At 31.1% G+C, this 17,175-nt stretch overlaps 3 protein-coding genes across 6 annotated transcripts; all 3 read left to right on the forward strand.

The window, feature by feature from the left end:
* The first annotated feature begins 201 nt into the window (after nucleotides 1–201).
* LOC145754997 (thioredoxin-like protein 4A) lies at nucleotides 202–5,708 on the forward strand. 3 transcript variants are annotated; one of them, XM_082571184.1, is made up of 7 exons: nucleotides 202–407; nucleotides 2,972–3,099; nucleotides 3,482–3,640; nucleotides 3,756–3,979; nucleotides 4,042–4,230; nucleotides 4,463–5,211; nucleotides 5,567–5,708. In XM_082571184.1, the coding sequence occupies exons 1-3, from the start codon at nucleotides 279–281 to the stop codon at nucleotides 3,507–3,509; spliced, it is 285 nt and encodes a 94-aa protein (XP_082427310.1). In that variant the 5' UTR covers nucleotides 202–278; the 3' UTR covers nucleotides 3,510–3,640; nucleotides 3,756–3,979; nucleotides 4,042–4,230; nucleotides 4,463–5,211; nucleotides 5,567–5,708. The 3 variants fall into 3 exon arrangements, with proteins under 3 accessions (XP_082427310.1, XP_082427309.1, XP_082427308.1); XM_082571183.1 differs by lacking the exons at nucleotides 202–407; nucleotides 2,972–3,099 and having other exon boundaries at nucleotides 3,500–3,640; nucleotides 4,463–4,670; nucleotides 4,753–5,211; XM_082571182.1 differs by lacking the exons at nucleotides 202–407; nucleotides 2,972–3,099 and having other exon boundaries at nucleotides 3,500–3,640.
* On the forward strand, nucleotides 838–3,093 carry LOC145754995 (3 beta-hydroxysteroid dehydrogenase type 7-like). 2 transcript variants are annotated; one of them, XM_082571181.1, is made up of 6 exons: nucleotides 838–967; nucleotides 1,370–1,528; nucleotides 1,644–1,867; nucleotides 1,930–2,118; nucleotides 2,351–2,558; nucleotides 2,641–3,093. In XM_082571181.1, exons 3-5 carry the CDS (start codon nucleotides 1,853–1,855, stop codon nucleotides 2,519–2,521), a joined length of 375 nt encoding a protein of 124 aa, XP_082427307.1. In that variant the 5' UTR covers nucleotides 838–967; nucleotides 1,370–1,528; nucleotides 1,644–1,852; the 3' UTR covers nucleotides 2,522–2,558; nucleotides 2,641–3,093. The 2 variants fall into 2 exon arrangements, with proteins under 2 accessions (XP_082427307.1, XP_082427306.1); XM_082571180.1 differs by having other exon boundaries at nucleotides 2,351–3,093.
* A 930-nt stretch (nucleotides 5,709–6,638) lies between the features above and the next one.
* On the forward strand, nucleotides 6,639–7,537 carry LOC145755876 (3 beta-hydroxysteroid dehydrogenase type 7-like). Its single transcript, XM_082572109.1, has 3 exons — nucleotides 6,639–6,644; nucleotides 6,870–7,082; nucleotides 7,352–7,537. Exons 1-3 carry the CDS (start codon nucleotides 6,639–6,641, stop codon nucleotides 7,535–7,537), a joined length of 405 nt encoding a protein of 134 aa, XP_082428235.1.
* The last annotated feature ends 9,638 nt before the right edge of the window (nucleotides 7,538–17,175 follow it).

Raw genomic sequence — 17,175 nt, forward strand, 5'->3', positions numbered from 1 at the left:
CAACAATCCTATAAATTACCTTTACAAGCCTACACCTGCACACTTCTTTTTTAATAATATTTATCTCTTAAAATGTTTTGAGGATAAACGTTTACGCAACAACAGATGTTTTAACAAATTGAATAAACACAAAACAGCGTAAACTTTTGCTCGTACAAATTTTGGGAATTTTAGTTTTGCGAAAAATTTTACGAAATTGCACAAAATAATAAAACCAGTTTAAAAAGTTGTATTTAAATGATATATTTGGTAGTGGTTGGTCTAGTTGAAAGGTAACCATGTCGTACATGCTTCCCCATCTTACAAACGGCTGGCAAGTCGATCAATCGATCTTAAACGAGCAAGAAAAAGTTGTCGTGATTCGGTTCGGTCACGATTGGGACCCGGCCTGCATGAAAATGGACGAGGTATTTAATGATTTTAAATACAAATAAGTTCAATAATATTTAAGTTGGTACCGGCGTTGAATTTTAATATTTTCACGTATCAAGAAACGATATTTTAGACAAAATTTTAGGTAAACTAGGCATAAGTTTAATATTTTTTGCTGAAAAAGTGGATTTGTGTTATTTTTTTAGACTTTTAGAAATATGTTTTCTTGGTTTAAAGAAAGTTTAATTAAGACCTAAAATATTAAAGAAAATTAAGTTTCTATAGAATAATATGCTGTTAAGGTGCCATAATTTTAAATTAAAAAAAGAAAATGTTTTATTAATAAAATTAAAGTTTTTTTTGATCATTCTACGAGATATTTAATTTTGACGTTTATACAACACAAATATTTTGCTTTAGAATTCTGTATGTGACATTTTAATAAATTAACAATTTTTAATGTTTAGACCTTGTATAGTATAGCTGACGAAGTGAAGAACTTTGCTGTTGTTTACTTGGTTGACATTACTGAGGTGCCAGACTTCAACAAAATGTACGAATTATACGACCCCTGCACAACTATGTTCTTCTACAGGTTGTTATTTACAGAATTTAATTTTGATGGTTTTGTTTTTGTATTAGGTATATTGTTAAGCATTAGGATGACTAACTTCTGGTTTGGGGTTCAATTCCCATTGGTTCTGTGAACCGACAACATGGGTAGTGGTCAAAACACATGGCTTCCCTACATAAGGTCCTAGGTTCAATTCATACTCACGCTGTGGTGCTCTTGAGTAAGGAGCTATAAATGATTTAAACTTCTGCTGAACCAACGAAATTTAATCAAATCACATCAACTTTAATAATTTAACTTTATGCAAAGTATTTATATTCTGTATTTTCTATCAAAATTTGTAATTATCTTTTTTTGTTTTGTATAAATATTAGAAAATTTTTTAAATTTTTTTTTTAAATCTTATTTTGTTTATTTTTTTAGATGCCAACATGAAAGTTTAATGAATTGAGTGTGACGTCATAGATTGTAGTAGTCTCATCTCTGCCGTACAAGGATGTCATGTGGTTTTGCATATGGCCAGTGTTGTCACTTACAAGGAATTAGTTCCTTGCCAAAAATTTTGGAAAATAAATGTTGGAGGTAGGCATTGTGATGTCATAAGTGATGGGATTGTTATAACAGAATCTGACAACATTTGTTTTAGAACTTATATGGTACAGATTTTTGTTGTTAAATATATTATGATGTCATATAGGTCAGGAACAATGAATGTGTTAAAGGCTTGTTGTGCAAACAATCTCGCTAATTGTCTCTAATTGAGCTCAATCGAGGCTTTTGGACAGAACTATGTAACCATTAGTGGGCGGTAGTGAAGACACTATTTACTGTTACTCTTCTGTGACGTCATACGGAAGGACAAAGAAGGACGCGGAGGAGCTCGTACTTGAGTGAAACGGAAAAAAGATGAAAAATGGAGAGGTGACGTCATTATAATTGTCTGCTTTTGTTCTTTTTATTATTGACAGCATAATATTTTGTAGAAACTGGTCACGTGTGCATTTAGAGGTTCTGGTATTTATGGCGAAGATGACAACGTCACCAAATCGATTCTTTTGCGCCATCTTGCGACTAAAGTGATCAAGTCTCTTATTCCACCAGAGGCGCTACAAACTCGAATGTACGTTGAAAACGTGACTTGGTGTCACGTGATCGCGGCCACGAAAATGCAGGTAAACAAAACTTAGTTGTTCACTGCTTTAATATTGGGTTGGTGTGCAAAAGGTTTCTGGTTTGAGCACCACCACAGCCGTATATAGCTCCGGTTGTAACTAATATGTCTCTGCATGTTCTTACTGAAAGATTAGGTTTTAAGTTTAGTGAAAAATATTGGTTTATATTTTGATTATATTACAAAATTCTAAGAAATTAACTTGTACTCTGACTATAACTTATATTGTACAGGAGTCCCCTTCTTTGGTTGGGGGAAACACCTACTTTCTGTGTGACGAAACCCCAGAATTATCCTTTCTGGGATTAAACTTGAAATTCTACGAGCATTTGGGTTTCACCATCCACAAGAGGGAGCCAATTTTGGTTAAATGTCGTGGTCTAAAACTTATCCCTTTGAAATAAACCTCATACCTATTTGGATAATACTTTGGTGACGAGGGTCAATATGTTAAGCTATTGCAAGTGTTAAACATTTATTTCATGTATAATACTTTTAATGACAACTATTTTGTGATTTTTAGCCCAATATTACACCAAACATGGCCAAGTTGTCCTGCACAAGATTCACCGTCTCCAATTGAAAGTTTGTGGAACATTTTGGCTACAAACCAAAGTATAGTTGGCCTGATTCGTTGAATATAATGAAGGAATATGTGAACAAGATTGTAAATGAAGTAGAAAATAATAATTTGAAAAAAATAAATTAAAAAAAACAAAATGTTTTCTTGATAAAATTAAGTTTTTTTTGATCATTCTGAGAAATATTTAATTTGGACGTTTATACAACACAAATATTTTGCTTTAGAATTCTGTATGTGACATTTTAATAAATTAACAATTTTTAATGTTTAGACCTTGTATAGTATAGCTGACAAAGTGAAGAACTTTGCTGTTGTTTACTTGGTTGACATTACTGAGGTGCCAGACTTCAACAAAATGTACGAATTATACGACCCCTGCACAACTATGTTCTTCTACAGGTTGTTATTTACAGAATTTAATTTTGATGGTTTTGTTTTTGTATTGGGTATATTGTTAAGCATTAGGATGACTAACTTCTGGTTTGGGGTTCAATTCCCATTGGTTCTGTGAACCGACAACATGGGTAGTGGTCAAAACACTTGGCTTCCCTACATGAGGTCCTAGGCTCAATTCTTGAGTAAGGAGCTATAAATGATATAAACTTCTGCTGAACCAACGAAATTTAATCAAAGCACATAAACTTTAATAATTTAACTTTATGCAAAGTATTTATATTCGGTATTTTCTATCAAAATTTGTAATTATCTTTTTTTGTTTTGTATAAATATTAGAAAATTTTTTAAATTTTTTTTTTAAATCTTATTTTGTTTATTTTTTTAGATGCCAACATGAAAGTTTAATGAATTGAGTGTGACGTCATAGATTGTAGTAGTCTCATCTCTGCCGTACAAGGATGTCATGTGGTTTTGCATATGGCCAGTGTTGTCACTTACAAGGAATTAGTTCCTTGCCAAAAATTTTGGAAAATAAATGTTGGAGGTAGGCATTGTGATGTCATAAGTGATGGGATTGTTATAACAGAATCTGACAACATTTGTTTTAGAACTTATATGGTACAGATTTTTGTTGTTAAATATATTATGATGTCATATAGGTCAGGAACAATGAATGTGTTAAAGGCTTGTTGTGCAAACAATCTCGCTAATTGTCTCTAATTGAGCTCAATCGAGGCTTTTGGACAGAACTATGTAACCATTAGTGGGCGGTAGTGAAGACACTATTTACTGTTACTCTTCTGTGACGTCATACGGAAGGACAAAGAAGGACGCGGAGGAGCTCGTACTTGAGTGAAACGGAAAAAAGATGAAAAATGGAGAGGTGACGTCATTATAATTGTCTGCTTTTGTTCTTTTTATTATTGACAGCATAATATTTTGTAGAAACTGGTCACGTGTGCATTTAGAGGTTCTGGTATTTATGGCGAAGATGACAACGTCACCAAATCGATTCTTTTGCGCCATCTTGCGACTAAAGTGATCAAGTCTCTTATTCCACCAGAGGCGCTACAAACTCGAATGTACGTTGAAAACGTGACTTGGTGTCACGTGATCGCGGCCACGAAAATGCAGGTAAACAAAACTTAGTTGTTCACTGCTTTAATATTGGGTTGGTGTGCAAAAGGTTTCTGGTTTGAGCACCACCACAGCCGTATATAGCTCCGGTTGTAACTAATATGTCTCTGCATGTTCTTACTGAAAGATTAGGTTTTAAGTTTAGTGAAAAATATTGGTTTATATTTTGATTATATTACAAAATTCTAAGAAATTAACTTGTACTCTGACTATAACTTATATTGTACAGGAGTCCCCTTCTTTGGTTGGGGGAAACACCTACTTTCTGTGTGACGAAACCCCAGAATTATCCTTTCTGGGATTAAACTTGAAATTCTACGAGCATTTGGGTTTCACCATCCACAAGAGGGAGCCAATTTTGGTTAAATGTCGTGGTCTAAAACTTATCCCTTTGAAATAAACCTCATACCTATTTGGATAATACTTTGGTGACGAGGGTCAATATGTTAAGCTATTGCAAGTGTTAAACATTTATTTCATGTATAATACTTTTAATGACAACTATTTTGTGATTTTTAGCCCAATATTACACCAAACATGGCCAAGTTGTCCTGCACAAGATTCACCGTCTCCAATTGAAAGTTTGTGGAACATTTTGGCTACAAACCAAAGTATAGTTGGCCTGATTCGTTGAATATAATGAAGGAATATGTGAACAAGATTGTAAATGAAGTAGAAAATAATAATTTGAAAAAAATAAATTAAAAAAAACAAAATGTTTTCTTGATAAAATTAAGTTTTTTTTGATCATTCTGAGAAATATTTAATTTGGACGTTTATACAACACAAATATTTTGCTTTAGAATTCTGTATGTGACATTTTAATAAATTAACAATTTTTAATGTTTAGACCTTGTATAGTATAGCTGACAAAGTGAAGAACTTTGCTGTTGTTTACTTGGTTGACATTACTGAGGTGCCAGACTTCAACAAAATGTACGAATTATACGACCCCTGCACAACTATGTTCTTCTACAGGTTGTTATTTACAGAATTTAATTTTGATGGTTTTGTTTTTGTATTGGGTATATTGTTAAGCATTAGGATGACTAACTTCTGGTTTGGGGTTCAATTCCCATTGGTTCTGTGAACCGACAACATGGGTAGTGGTCAAAACACTTGGCTTCCCTACATGAGGTCCTAGGCTCAATTCTTGAGTAAGGAGCTATAAATGATATAAACTTCTGCTGAACCAACGAAATTTAATCAAAGCACATAAACTTTAATAATTTAACTTTATGCAAAGTATTTATATTCAGTATTTTCTATTAAAATTTGTAATTATACTTTTTTTTTGTATAAATATTAGAAATATTTTTGTTTATTTTTTTAGATGCCAACACGAAAGTTTAATGGATTAAGTGTGATGTCATAGATCATAGTAGTCTCATGTCAGTCGTACAAGGTTGTCATGTGGTTTTGCATAAGGCCAGTGTCATCGATTACAAGGAATTAATCCCCCATCAAAAATTATGGAAAATAAATGTTGGAGGTAGGCATTGTGATGTCATAAATTACGTCGTTGTTATATTAGAATTCGACAACATCGTTTATTTATTCTAGAACTTAAATGGTGCAGATTACTACAGCCTATTCTTTAATATATTATGATGTCATATAGGAACAATGAACGTGCTGGAGGCTTGTTGTGCAAACAATGTCGGTTATTGTCTCTACACGAGCTCAATCGAGGCTTTCGGACCAAATTGAACCATGGAACCACTAGTGGGTGCTAGTGAAGACACTATTTACTGTTACTCTTCTGTGACGTCATACAGAAGTACAAAGAAACCGCGAAGGAGCTTGTGCTGGAGTGGAACGAAAAAAAAGATGAAAAATGGAAACATTTTAGGTAAAGTCACATTATTTTTATTTTTTTTTTATGTCTTTATCCTCGATGCGGGAAAGTCGAACAAGTGTCTCAAACATAGAGTAACAATAGTTAGTTCAACCCAGTCACGAGTTGCCTGTGGTAGTTTGAGATATTATAAATAATAATTGTCCGATAATTATGCTGCTGATTAAGTGCTGGCTCAACAGAAATTTATATTGTTTATAACACCTTACTCAAGGGCGCTACAGCATGAGAGTAAGGGGGATTGAATCCACGACCTTATGGTGGTGTACCAAGTGTTCTTACTACTACACCACGCTGTCGGTCTACTCGGCATATAATTGTCTGCTTTTGTTCTTTTTATTATTGACAGCATAATATTTTGTAGAAACTAGTCACATGTGCACTTAGAGGTTCTCGTATTTATGGCGAAGATGACAACTTTACCAAATCGATTCTTTTGCGCCATCTTGCGCCCAAAGTAATCAAGTCTCTTATTCCACCAGAGGCGCTACAAACTCGAATGTACGTTGAAAACGTGACTTGGTGTCACATGATCGCGGCCACAAAAATGCAGGTAAACAAAACTTAGTTGTTCACTGCTTTAATATTGGGTTGGTGTGCAAAAGGTTTCTGGTTTGAGCACCACCACAGCCGTATATAAGTCCGGTTGTAACTAATATGTCTCTGCATGTTCTTAATGAAAGATTAGGTTTAGTGAAAAATATTGGTTTATATTTTGGTTATATTAAAAAATTCTAGGAAATTAACTTGTACTCTGACTATAACTTATATTGTACAGGAGTCCCCTTCTTTGGTTGGGGGAAACACCTACTTTCTGTGTGACGAAACCCCAAAATTATCCTACCTGAGATTAAACTTGAAATTCTACGAGCATTTGGGTTTCACCATCCACAAGAGGGAGCCAGTGTCGCCGTTTTTGTTGTTTATCCTCATTTCAACAGTGGTTGTTTGGTGTTGTCAGATGCTGGGTTGGTTTGGGGTCAAAAAAGAGGTAATTATTTAGTTTATTGAATAGTTTTTAGCTGGGTTACTGTCATAAAGGTTTTACTTAAAACATATTCGCAAAAACGCCATTTTACCATAAACTTCGACCTAAATTTTGGTTAAATGTTGTGGTCTTAAACTTATTCCTTTGAAATAAACCCCATACCTATTTGAATAATACTTTGGTAACGAGGGTCAGTATGTTAAGTTATTGCAAGTGTTAAACATTTATTTCATGTATAATACTTTTAATGACAACTATTTTGTGATTTTCAGCCCAATATTACACCAAACATGGCCAAGTTGTTCTGCACAAGATTTACCGTCTCCAATCAAAAGTTTGTGGAACATTTTGGCTACAAACCAAAGTATAGTTGGCCTGAATCGTTGAATATAATGAAGGAATATGTGAACAAGATTGTAAATGAAGTAGAAAATAATAATTTGAAAAAAATAAATTAATTTATATATATGTGATTCAATTTTGTTGGTATGTTTGTATTAGAATTTTTGTTGTGAAATAAAATAAAGACAACGTGCAATAAATAAACTTAAAGTTTTTAATCGAGGATAAATTATAAAATATGTTTTGTCTGTTATGACGTCGGTCGTAAATACGTCATCCACTCTCTATATAAACAGCTGACGCACGTGCCGCGTTATTTAAAGTTGGAGGTTTTGTATGGAAGGTTGTTCTTGTGTAAGTTCGTGGCTAGTGGCTTTAAATTGGTAAAATAAAAATCAGTTTCTGTTTAAGAAGCAGTTATCCTAAATAGCAGATTGGAAACTGCAGGTTTGTTATTTTTAGGCTGATTTTGCTGAAGATTTACCAAATTAAAATATTTTGGGACGTTTAACATGCTTTTTAACAGTATTTTTTTTTCTAATTGATGATTTAATTTGTGATAATCTAATTAAATTTTTATGCTTAACATAGAGTTAAACGTGTAAAACTATTATTATTATATGTTAATTTAATGTGAATAATTTCCGAATTGGTTTCAAAAAACTTAGTTTGCTGTGGGTTGGGAGAAAAGAAGTTTTGGACTGGAAGAAAATTATTTTCATAAAGTTTCTAGAGAGGCATATGCTGTATAGTTGTCGAAACTGAATACTTTCATAGTGGTGGGGAGAATTTTCTTTGCTAAAATTTTAAGTAAAATAACTTAAATTAATTTTTTTTAAATATGTTTTGTTAAATATTTCCTGTTTAAATTATAAATTTATATTTTCTAAGATTTGTAAAACACACAGGTTTAAAGTCATTTTATTATGAAGAAGTTTTTTTAAGTTTTTTTTGTTTTAACGTTGAATTAATTTTTTTTCAGGTTTTAAAGTAAAATCAAAAACTTCAACCTTCGAAAACAGTAACAATATATTTTCAGGTTTTTACTTTATGTTTAGCATATTGCTAAATATATTTTTTCTGAAACTTTTTAAGACAATTCTGTTTTTAGAAGAAACTTCTGGCAACCTGTGAGTTGTAGAAACCAAACACCTGACACTTTCTTAGGCAGCTTTTCTATGTATTTATTTACCAAAAATTTATTAAAAACTATTAGAAAAAGTCAATTTAAAATTGGTAAACTTAAATCATTAGTCATTTCTTCTAATTAAAACTATTAAAATTCTGTTGTTAAATATATAAAATTAAAATTTTGATTTATTTTAAATTGGTCTTAAAAATATGGTTTGAATATGACCCCTTATTTAGAAAAAAAAAATTAACTTTAATATTGATTAAACATTTGATTATTATTTAGGCTTCGGCACCAATCATTTTTTGGGTGAACAAATATTTTCTGTGACTACATGAATTTGGAAAACAGCCACATCATCTAAAAGCAGCCAAGAACCACAAGGTTGTTATTTTTTTATTCATAATTTGTGTGCCACGTTGTTTGGAGCAGTGGTTTTGGTGCAAAGATTATTCTACCATAAGGTAGTTAAAAATGGGTTATATAACTTCAAACATACATGATTTATGGCATTATCCACAAACCAGGCATATTTGTTAAAGTTATGACGCCATTTCTTTGGTAAACAATAAACTTTTCTGTGCCACATTGTACAAGCAGTGGCTTTATTCCAGAAGTTATTCTAGCACGAGTTAATTGCTTTGTTTTAGTAAAACTTACTTATTTAAGATATTTTTCTGTTTTAAATAAAACAATTCTTTGTGTTTGGAGCTAAACTCTTTACATAAAAAACATCTTAACCCCTTCATCTAAACCCCAATATTTAAACCTCTTTATTTAAACCCTTTATATTTAAACCTTTTTATCTAAACCCTTCTGTTATTTTAAAATGTGTAAATTTAAACCAATATTCATTTCTTTAATTAAAACTATCAAAACTATGCTGCTAATTATTTTTAAAAATTATTTTGGAGGTTTTTTAAATTGGTTCTAAAAATATGGTTTGATATGATTCTCTATCTAAGGACAAACATAAACTTTGTACATAACTGCTTAATGCAGTTGCGATAAATTTGCAGTCATTTACTTATTACACCAGGTATATTTACTTGCAGGCAGTTAACACTTGTTTGTAGTATTTTGTAATTATATGTAATTATTTGACATTGGTGAGTTCTATTTTAAGTTAACATTTTATTATTATTCAGGTTTCGGCACCAATCATTTTCCTGGGTAAACAACCACTTTCTGTGACTCTGTGACTTTGGAAAACGACCACATCATCTGATTGCAGCATAGAAAACACAAGGTCATTATTTTTTTATTTTTTTGTAAGTCATGTTGTGTAAGGTGGTTTTGGTTCAAAGTTTATTCTAGCATGAGGTAATGACTTTGCTATAGTAAAACTTAGCCTTCTTTTTAAGATACTATTAAAGTTATTTTTCTTGTTAAGGGTATTTTGTTTTTGGTGAAAAAATTTTTATTTTTTGTGTTTGTAGCACAAGAATGTTTAATATTTTTGTATAGTATTCTTTACATTTGAAACCCCTACATTTTAAGTCTTACATTTGAATCATTTCATGTAAACCCTCACACATTTCAATCTCTGACAATTTAAAATTTGTAAAAATGAACTATTAGTCATTTTTTAATTAAATCTTTTAAAATTCTGTCGCTAATTATTTAAAAAAAAAATTAATTGAAAAGTTTCTTAAATTGGTTCTAGTTAATAATTTGTGTGCCACGTTGTGTAGGAATGGTGGCTTTATTCCAGAGGTTATTTTACCGTGAGTTAGTTAGAAATGGGTTATATTACTTTAAACATACATGATTTATGGCATTATCAACAAACCAGGCATATTTGTTAAAGTTATGGCGCCATTTTCTTGGTAAACAATAAACTTTTCTGTGCCATGCTGTACAAGCAGTGGCTTTATTCCAGAGGTTATTCTAGCATAATTTAGCTAAAAATGAGTTATATTACTTATACATTGTTTCTGGCAGTGTTACCTCTAAGAAAAGCCATACCGCACAGGTGCCCAAAAACACGCACAATCTCAAAATAGGGTGCACAGGTACCCTATTTTTTAACCCACAAATGTCTCTAACATCTATTACCTACTCTTTTCAAGCTTTATAAAAATAATCATTTAATATCATTTTGTTTGTTTTATTAAAACATAATTAGATTGCTTTTTTGGTATTCCACCCTTTTGTTTTTGAACTGAACTGTACGTGCCATTTTCTTTTATTTAGTATCAAGTATTGAACCTTAATTGATAGTTTGTCATGTTTTAATGGGAATGCCTGCAGTGTGTGGAAATGCCAAAGTCACCAAATCTCACAGATTAATAAATAAGCATAAGGTTTTAGTTGTAGTATCGAATACGTTATTTTAATGAGCATGATCAAATAATCATAAAAGCGCTTAATATTAATAATCGACATTAAAACGCGGTATTTGTAGATACGTAACTTACCAAATAAAACTGCTATCATTTCTTTTTTGGGCTTACTCAATCATCTTTATTAATAAGATAACAATTCCTTTTTCGTATAATTTTTTGTGAAGAACTTTTTACTCAAATCGCGCATCTCTTGCTTTTAAAATATTTTACTACATTTTCGTGAATATTTATTACTCCGAATCCTTGAAATTTTGTTAAAATAGCGTTATTTTTTGTGCAGTCCTATAACTGCACTGCGCAGGTGCCCTGCAAAGTTGCGGGTTGTGCGCACTATTTTGTGCTTAAAAGTAACACTGGTTTATGTCATTATCTTCAAAGCTTTAAAGTTATGGCGCTATTTTTTTTGTAAACAATAAACTTTTTGTGCCACTTTGCCCAAGAGCTGTGGTTTTATTCCAGAGGTTATTTTAGCATGAGTTAATTGCTTTGTTTTGGTAAAACTTACTTATTTGAAATATGTTTTTCTGTTTTTAAATAAAAACTATTTTTCTGTGTTTGTTGCTAAACCCTTTACATTTAAACTCCATACATTTAAAGCCCTTTTCTTAAACCCTTAATCATTAAACTTCTTTATCTAAACTCCATACATTTAAAGCCCTTTACATTGACATTTTTACATCCAAACCTTTTTTTAAACCTCTTACATTTAAACTCCTTTCCTTTAACTTTTTACATTTAAAAAAATAGTTTTAAAATGAAGTAAATCTGTTAGATATGTTAAAACAAGTGCAGGTGTCTAGTTTGAGTTTAACTCCTGACCTTGGGACAAAAGTAAACTAAAATAAGGGTTTCTCATAGCGTATATAATATATAAATAAATCTTTCATAAGTTAGTAAAAAAAGAGTGTTACTTTGGTATGTTAATTAATTTGCTGACAACATTTAAGTATATATTTTTGTTAAAAAATTGTTCATTTTTCTCTAGTGCAGTAACTTGTTAGATTTGTTTATTTTGAATTAACCTTTTAATCTTTATTGTCTTTATCGGTTTTGTCTTAGTTTTAGTTAAGCAGAAACATTTGTTTTATTAGATTAAATGATGCTTTTAAGTAATAAAAAAAGTTTTTTTTAAACTAAACAAGAAAATTTTGAGATAGATTAAACCTCGACTTAGCTTTAACTTTTAACTTCTGGCAAACTGTGAGTTGTAGGAACCAAACACCTGACACATTCTTAGGCAGCTTTTTTATGTATTTATTTACTAAAAATTTTTTTAAAACTATTAGAAAAAGTCTATTTAGAATTTGTAAACTTAAACCATTAGACATTTCTTTTAATTAAAACTATTAAAATTCTGTTGTTAAATATTTAAAAATAAAATTTTGATTTTTTTAATATTGGTCTTAAAAATATGGTTTGAATATGACCCCTTATTTAAGAACAAAAGTTAACTTTTATTTTGATTAAACATTTTATTATTACTTAGGTTTCGGCACCAATCATTTTTCTGGGTAAACAACCACTTCCTGTGACTACATGAATTTGGAAAACAGCCAAATCATCTTAAAGCAGCCAAGAACCACAAGGTTGTTATTTTTTTATTAATAATTTGTGTGCCACGTTGTTTGGAGCAGTGGCTTTGGTGCAAAGATTATTCTACCATAAGGTAGTTAAAAATGGGTTATATTACTTTAAACATACATGATTTATGGCATTATCCACAAACCAGGCATATTCGTTAAAGTTATGACGCCATTTCTTTGGTAAACAATAAACTTTTCTGTGCCACATTGTACAAGCAGTGGCTTTATTCCAGAAGTTATTCTAGCACGAGTTGATTGCTTTGTTTTAGTAAAACTTACTTATTTAAGATATTTTTCTGTTTTAAATAAAACAATTCTTTGTGTTTGGAGCTAAACTCTTTACATAAAAACCATCTTAACCCCTTCATCTAAACCCCAATATTTAAACCTCTTTATTTAAACCCTATATATTTAAACCTTTTTATCTAAACCCTTCTGTTATTTTAAAATTTGTAAATTTAAACCAATATTCATTTCTTTAATTAAAACTATCAAAACTATGCTGCTAATTATTTTCAAAAATTATTTTGGAGGTTTTTTAAATTGGTTCTAAAAATATGGTTTGATATGATTCTCTATCTAAGGACAAACTTAAACTTTGTACATAACTGCTTTATGCCATTGTAATAAAATTGCAGTCATTTACTTATTACACCAGGTATATTTACTTGCAGGCAGTTAACACTTGTTTGTAGTATTTTGTAATTATATGTAATTATTTGACATTGGTGAGTTCTATTTTGATTAAACATTTTATTATTATTCAGGTTTCGACACCAATCATTTTCCTGGGTAAACAACCACTTTCTGTGACTACTTGACTTTGAAAAACGACCACATCATCTGATTGCAGCATAGAAAAGACAAGGTCATTATTTTTTTATTTTTTTGTAAGTCATGTTGTGTAAGGTGGTTTTGGTTCAAAGTTTATTCTAGCATGAGGTAATGACTTTGCTATAGTAAAACTTAGCCTTATTTTTAAGATACTATTAAAGGTATTTTTTTTGTTAAGGTTATTTTGTTTTTGGTAAAAAAAAATTTATTTTTTGTGTTTGTAGCACAAGAAAGTTTAATATTTTTGTATAGTATTCATAACACTTGAAACCCCTACAATTTAAGTATTACATTTAAATCATTTCATGTAAACCCTCACACATTTTAACCCCTGACAATTTGAAATTTGTAAAAATGAACTATTAGTCATTTTTTAATTAAATCTTTTAAAATTCTGTTGCTAATTATTTAAAAAAAAAATTAATTGAAAAGTTTCTTAAATTGGTTCTAGTTAATAATTTGTGTGCCACGTTGTGTAGGAATGGTGGCTTTATTCCAGAGGTTATTTTACCGTGAGTTAGTTAGAAATGGGTTATATTACTTTAAACATACATGATTTATGACATTATCAACAAACCAGGCATATTTGTTAAAGTTATGGCGCTATTTTATTGGTAAACAATAAACTTTTCTGTGCCATGCTGTACAAGCAGTGGCTTTATTCCAGAGGTTATTCTAGCATATTTTAGCTAAAAATGAGTTATATTACTTATACATTGTTTATGGCAGTGTTACCTCTAAGAAAAGCCATACCGCACAGGTGCCCAAAAAAGCGCACAATCTCAAAATTGGGTGCACAGGTATCCTATTTCTTAACCCACAAATGTAAAATCTATTACCTACTCTTTTCAAGCTTTATTGCCTACTCTTTCCAAGCCTAAAATCTATTACCTACTCTTTTCAAGCTTTATAAAAATAATCATTTTATATCATTTTGTGTGTTTTATTAAAACATAATTAGACTTCTTTTTTGGTATTCCACCCTTTTGTTTTTAAACTGTACTGTACGTGCCATTTTCTTTTATTCAGTATTAAGTATTGAACCTTAATTGATAGTTTGTCATGTTTTAATGGGAATGCCTGCAGTGTGTGGAAATGCCAAAGTCACCGAATCTCACAGATTAATAAATAAGCATAAGGTTTTAGTTGTAGTATCGAATACGTTATTTTAATGTAAGCATGATATCAAATAATCATAAAAGCGCTTAATATTAATAATCGACATTAAAACGCACGGTATTTGTAGATACGTAACTTAACGAATAAAACTGCTATCATTTCGTTTTTTTTTTTCGGCTTACTTAATCGTCTTTATCAATACGATAACAATTTCCTTTTTGTATTGCGTCGTTTTTTGCCTTTTTTAATTTTTTGTGAAAAACTTTTTACTCAAATCGCGCATCTCTTGTTTTTAAAATATTTTACTACATTTTTGTAAATATTGATTACACCGAATCCTTAAAATTTCGTTAAAATACTTCACTGCGCAGGTGCCCTGCAAAGTTGCGGGTTGTGTGCACTATTTTGTGCTTAAAAGTAACACTGGTGTATGACATTATCGTCAAAGCTTTAAAGTTATGGCGCTATTTCTTTTGTAAACAATAAACTTTTCGTGCCACTTTGCCCAAGAGCTGTGGTTTTATTCCAGAGGTTATTTTAGCATGAGTTAATTGCTTTGTTCTGCTAAAACTTACTTATTTAAGTTATTTTTTTTGTTTTTAAATAAAAACATTTTTTCTGTGTTTGTTGCTAAACCTTTTACATTTAAACTCCTTACAATTAAACCTCTTCTCTTAAACTCTTTACAATTAAACTCTTTATCTAAACTCCATACATTTAAATCTTTTTTTCTGTTTTGAATAAAATCATTTTTTTGTGTTTGTTGCTGAACCCTTTACATTTAAACTCCTCCATTAAACGTTTTACATTTAAATCTCTTACATTTGTGAACCCCTTACATCTAAACCTTTTTATTTGAACCTGTTAATAATCATAATATCTTGATTATTCTTGTAAGTTTATTTGTAGTAGCCACGAGGTTTTCAGAACCACAACTAATAAAGTATAACGTTAGGAAAAATGCATTATGGGAACAAAGACAATGCATGCAGTATGACGTTAATATAAACACTTTAATCGACATCCCTCTTTTTTTAGCAAAACAAAATAACTAAGTTAAAATCAAATATTACATGTTTTATATAAAGTACACTAAACTTGGCCAATATCAGTTTAAGAGTTAAGTCATACTTTTTGACAATTAGAATGAAATTAATAAAGAAACAAATGTACGAAATCATAGTACATATATATACATAACAATAACACATAATAATACAATTAATATCTTACATAATCGTTCAAATATCGGGGTGTTTTATGAGATCTACGGGGTCTGGTATTAACAACATTACCATTACGAACATCATTAGGTGTTGTTTGTGTATTACCATTAACTTGTGTATTACTTGTGCTCTGTTGCGGTGTGATTGTATGTAAATCAGGAACGTTAAAATCATAATCAAATCGGGTACCATTATCAGGTCTTATGTGTACTCTATTTCGTTTGTACGTTGCACCACCAAGGTTACGAATCACGTATGTACGTTGGGCAATTCGTTTTAGTATTTTTCCCTTTTCCCATCCACGTTTCGAAGGGTGCTGAAAATATACACGTTGGCCTTGTCTTAGATCAGCCATATCTCTTGCACTTTTGTCATATGTATTTTTCACTTGTTCTTGTCGCATTTTCCGTTTTTTAAAATTCATGTTAGCAGAGCTGGTTTTAAACATGGGTATTACTGATCTTGTTGCTCTACCAAACATTATTTGTGCAGGACTTGTGTTTGTATCTGTCTTGGCGTATTTCGCGTTTCAAGAAGTCCAAGAAATTGATCGCGGGTGTCACGCAACGATTTCTTGATAAGATTTTTAATCGCTTTTACACCGGCTTCTGCCTTGCCGTTACATTGCTGATGTCCCGGTGATGATGTAACATGATTTATTCCCCATTCTTTGGTAAACTCATTAAACTCGTATGAAGTAAATTGTCGATCACAATCTGATACCACACATTTCGGAATACCATATCTTGCAAAATGTCTCTTTAGGCAAATTATTACCTGAGAACTGGTCATTGTAGTTAGTAAATCAACTTCAATAAAATTTGACAAATAATCCACAGTGATTAAGTAGGTACGATTTTCGTATTCACATTAGTCTATTCCACCTTTTTTCCATGGTAGTGTACCTTCAATATGCTGTTGAAGTGATTCTTTCTGATTTTTAGACTTCAGTTCTTGACAAATATCACATGACTCAGCAATTTGTTTTACTTCTTGCGACATACTCAACCAAAATATAACAGAACGTGCCCCACGCATCATGCTATCATAACCAAGATGTGGGCTATGCAATCTATTTTTCATATCAGGACGAAGTGATCTTGGTATAAAGATTCTTTCTCCTTTTAAAATAATTCCATCTTGATGACTCAGCGTGTCGCAAATACAATAATATGGCTGTACTAGCATCGAAAGTTTACATCTGTTATTTGGCCAGCCACTTTTTATTACCTTTAGAAGCTGTTGCGCTTCATTATCATGTATTATAGCTTGCTTTATTTCTTGACATCTTGCGTCAGGCATTTCACTAAATACATCTATGTTCATTTTTCTTACGTCATTAGTCTCTCTTATGACGTACGCTCGACTAAAAGTATCAGCTATCACCAATTCTTTATTGTATCGATATAAACGCATCATTAGCGCTTGCAATCGCTTCGGTGCTTGACTAAGAGGATTTTGTAATATTGTCTTCAGCGGTTTATGGTCATTCTGTACATATACGAGTCTGCC

Source organism: Corella eumyota, chromosome 6 (assembly GCF_963082875.1).
Source record: "Corella eumyota chromosome 6, kaCorEumy4.1, whole genome shotgun sequence".
In the NCBI taxonomy this organism is placed as follows: domain Eukaryota; kingdom Metazoa; phylum Chordata; class Ascidiacea; order Phlebobranchia; family Corellidae; genus Corella; species Corella eumyota.

Excerpts from the sequence above, each read along its gene's own strand:
- LOC145754995 (XM_082571180.1), top strand. Across the intron at positions 2,119-2,350 it reads TCGCGGCCACGAAAATGCAG|GAGTCCCCTTCTTTGGTTGG; the intron begins GTAAACAAAACT and ends TATATTGTACAG.
- LOC145754997 (XM_082571182.1), top strand. Across the intron at positions 4,231-4,462 it reads TCGCGGCCACGAAAATGCAG|GAGTCCCCTTCTTTGGTTGG; the intron begins GTAAACAAAACT and ends TATATTGTACAG.
- LOC145755876 (XM_082572109.1), top strand. Across the intron at positions 7,083-7,351 it reads GGTTTGGGGTCAAAAAAGAG|CCCAATATTACACCAAACAT; the intron begins GTAATTATTTAG and ends TGTGATTTTCAG.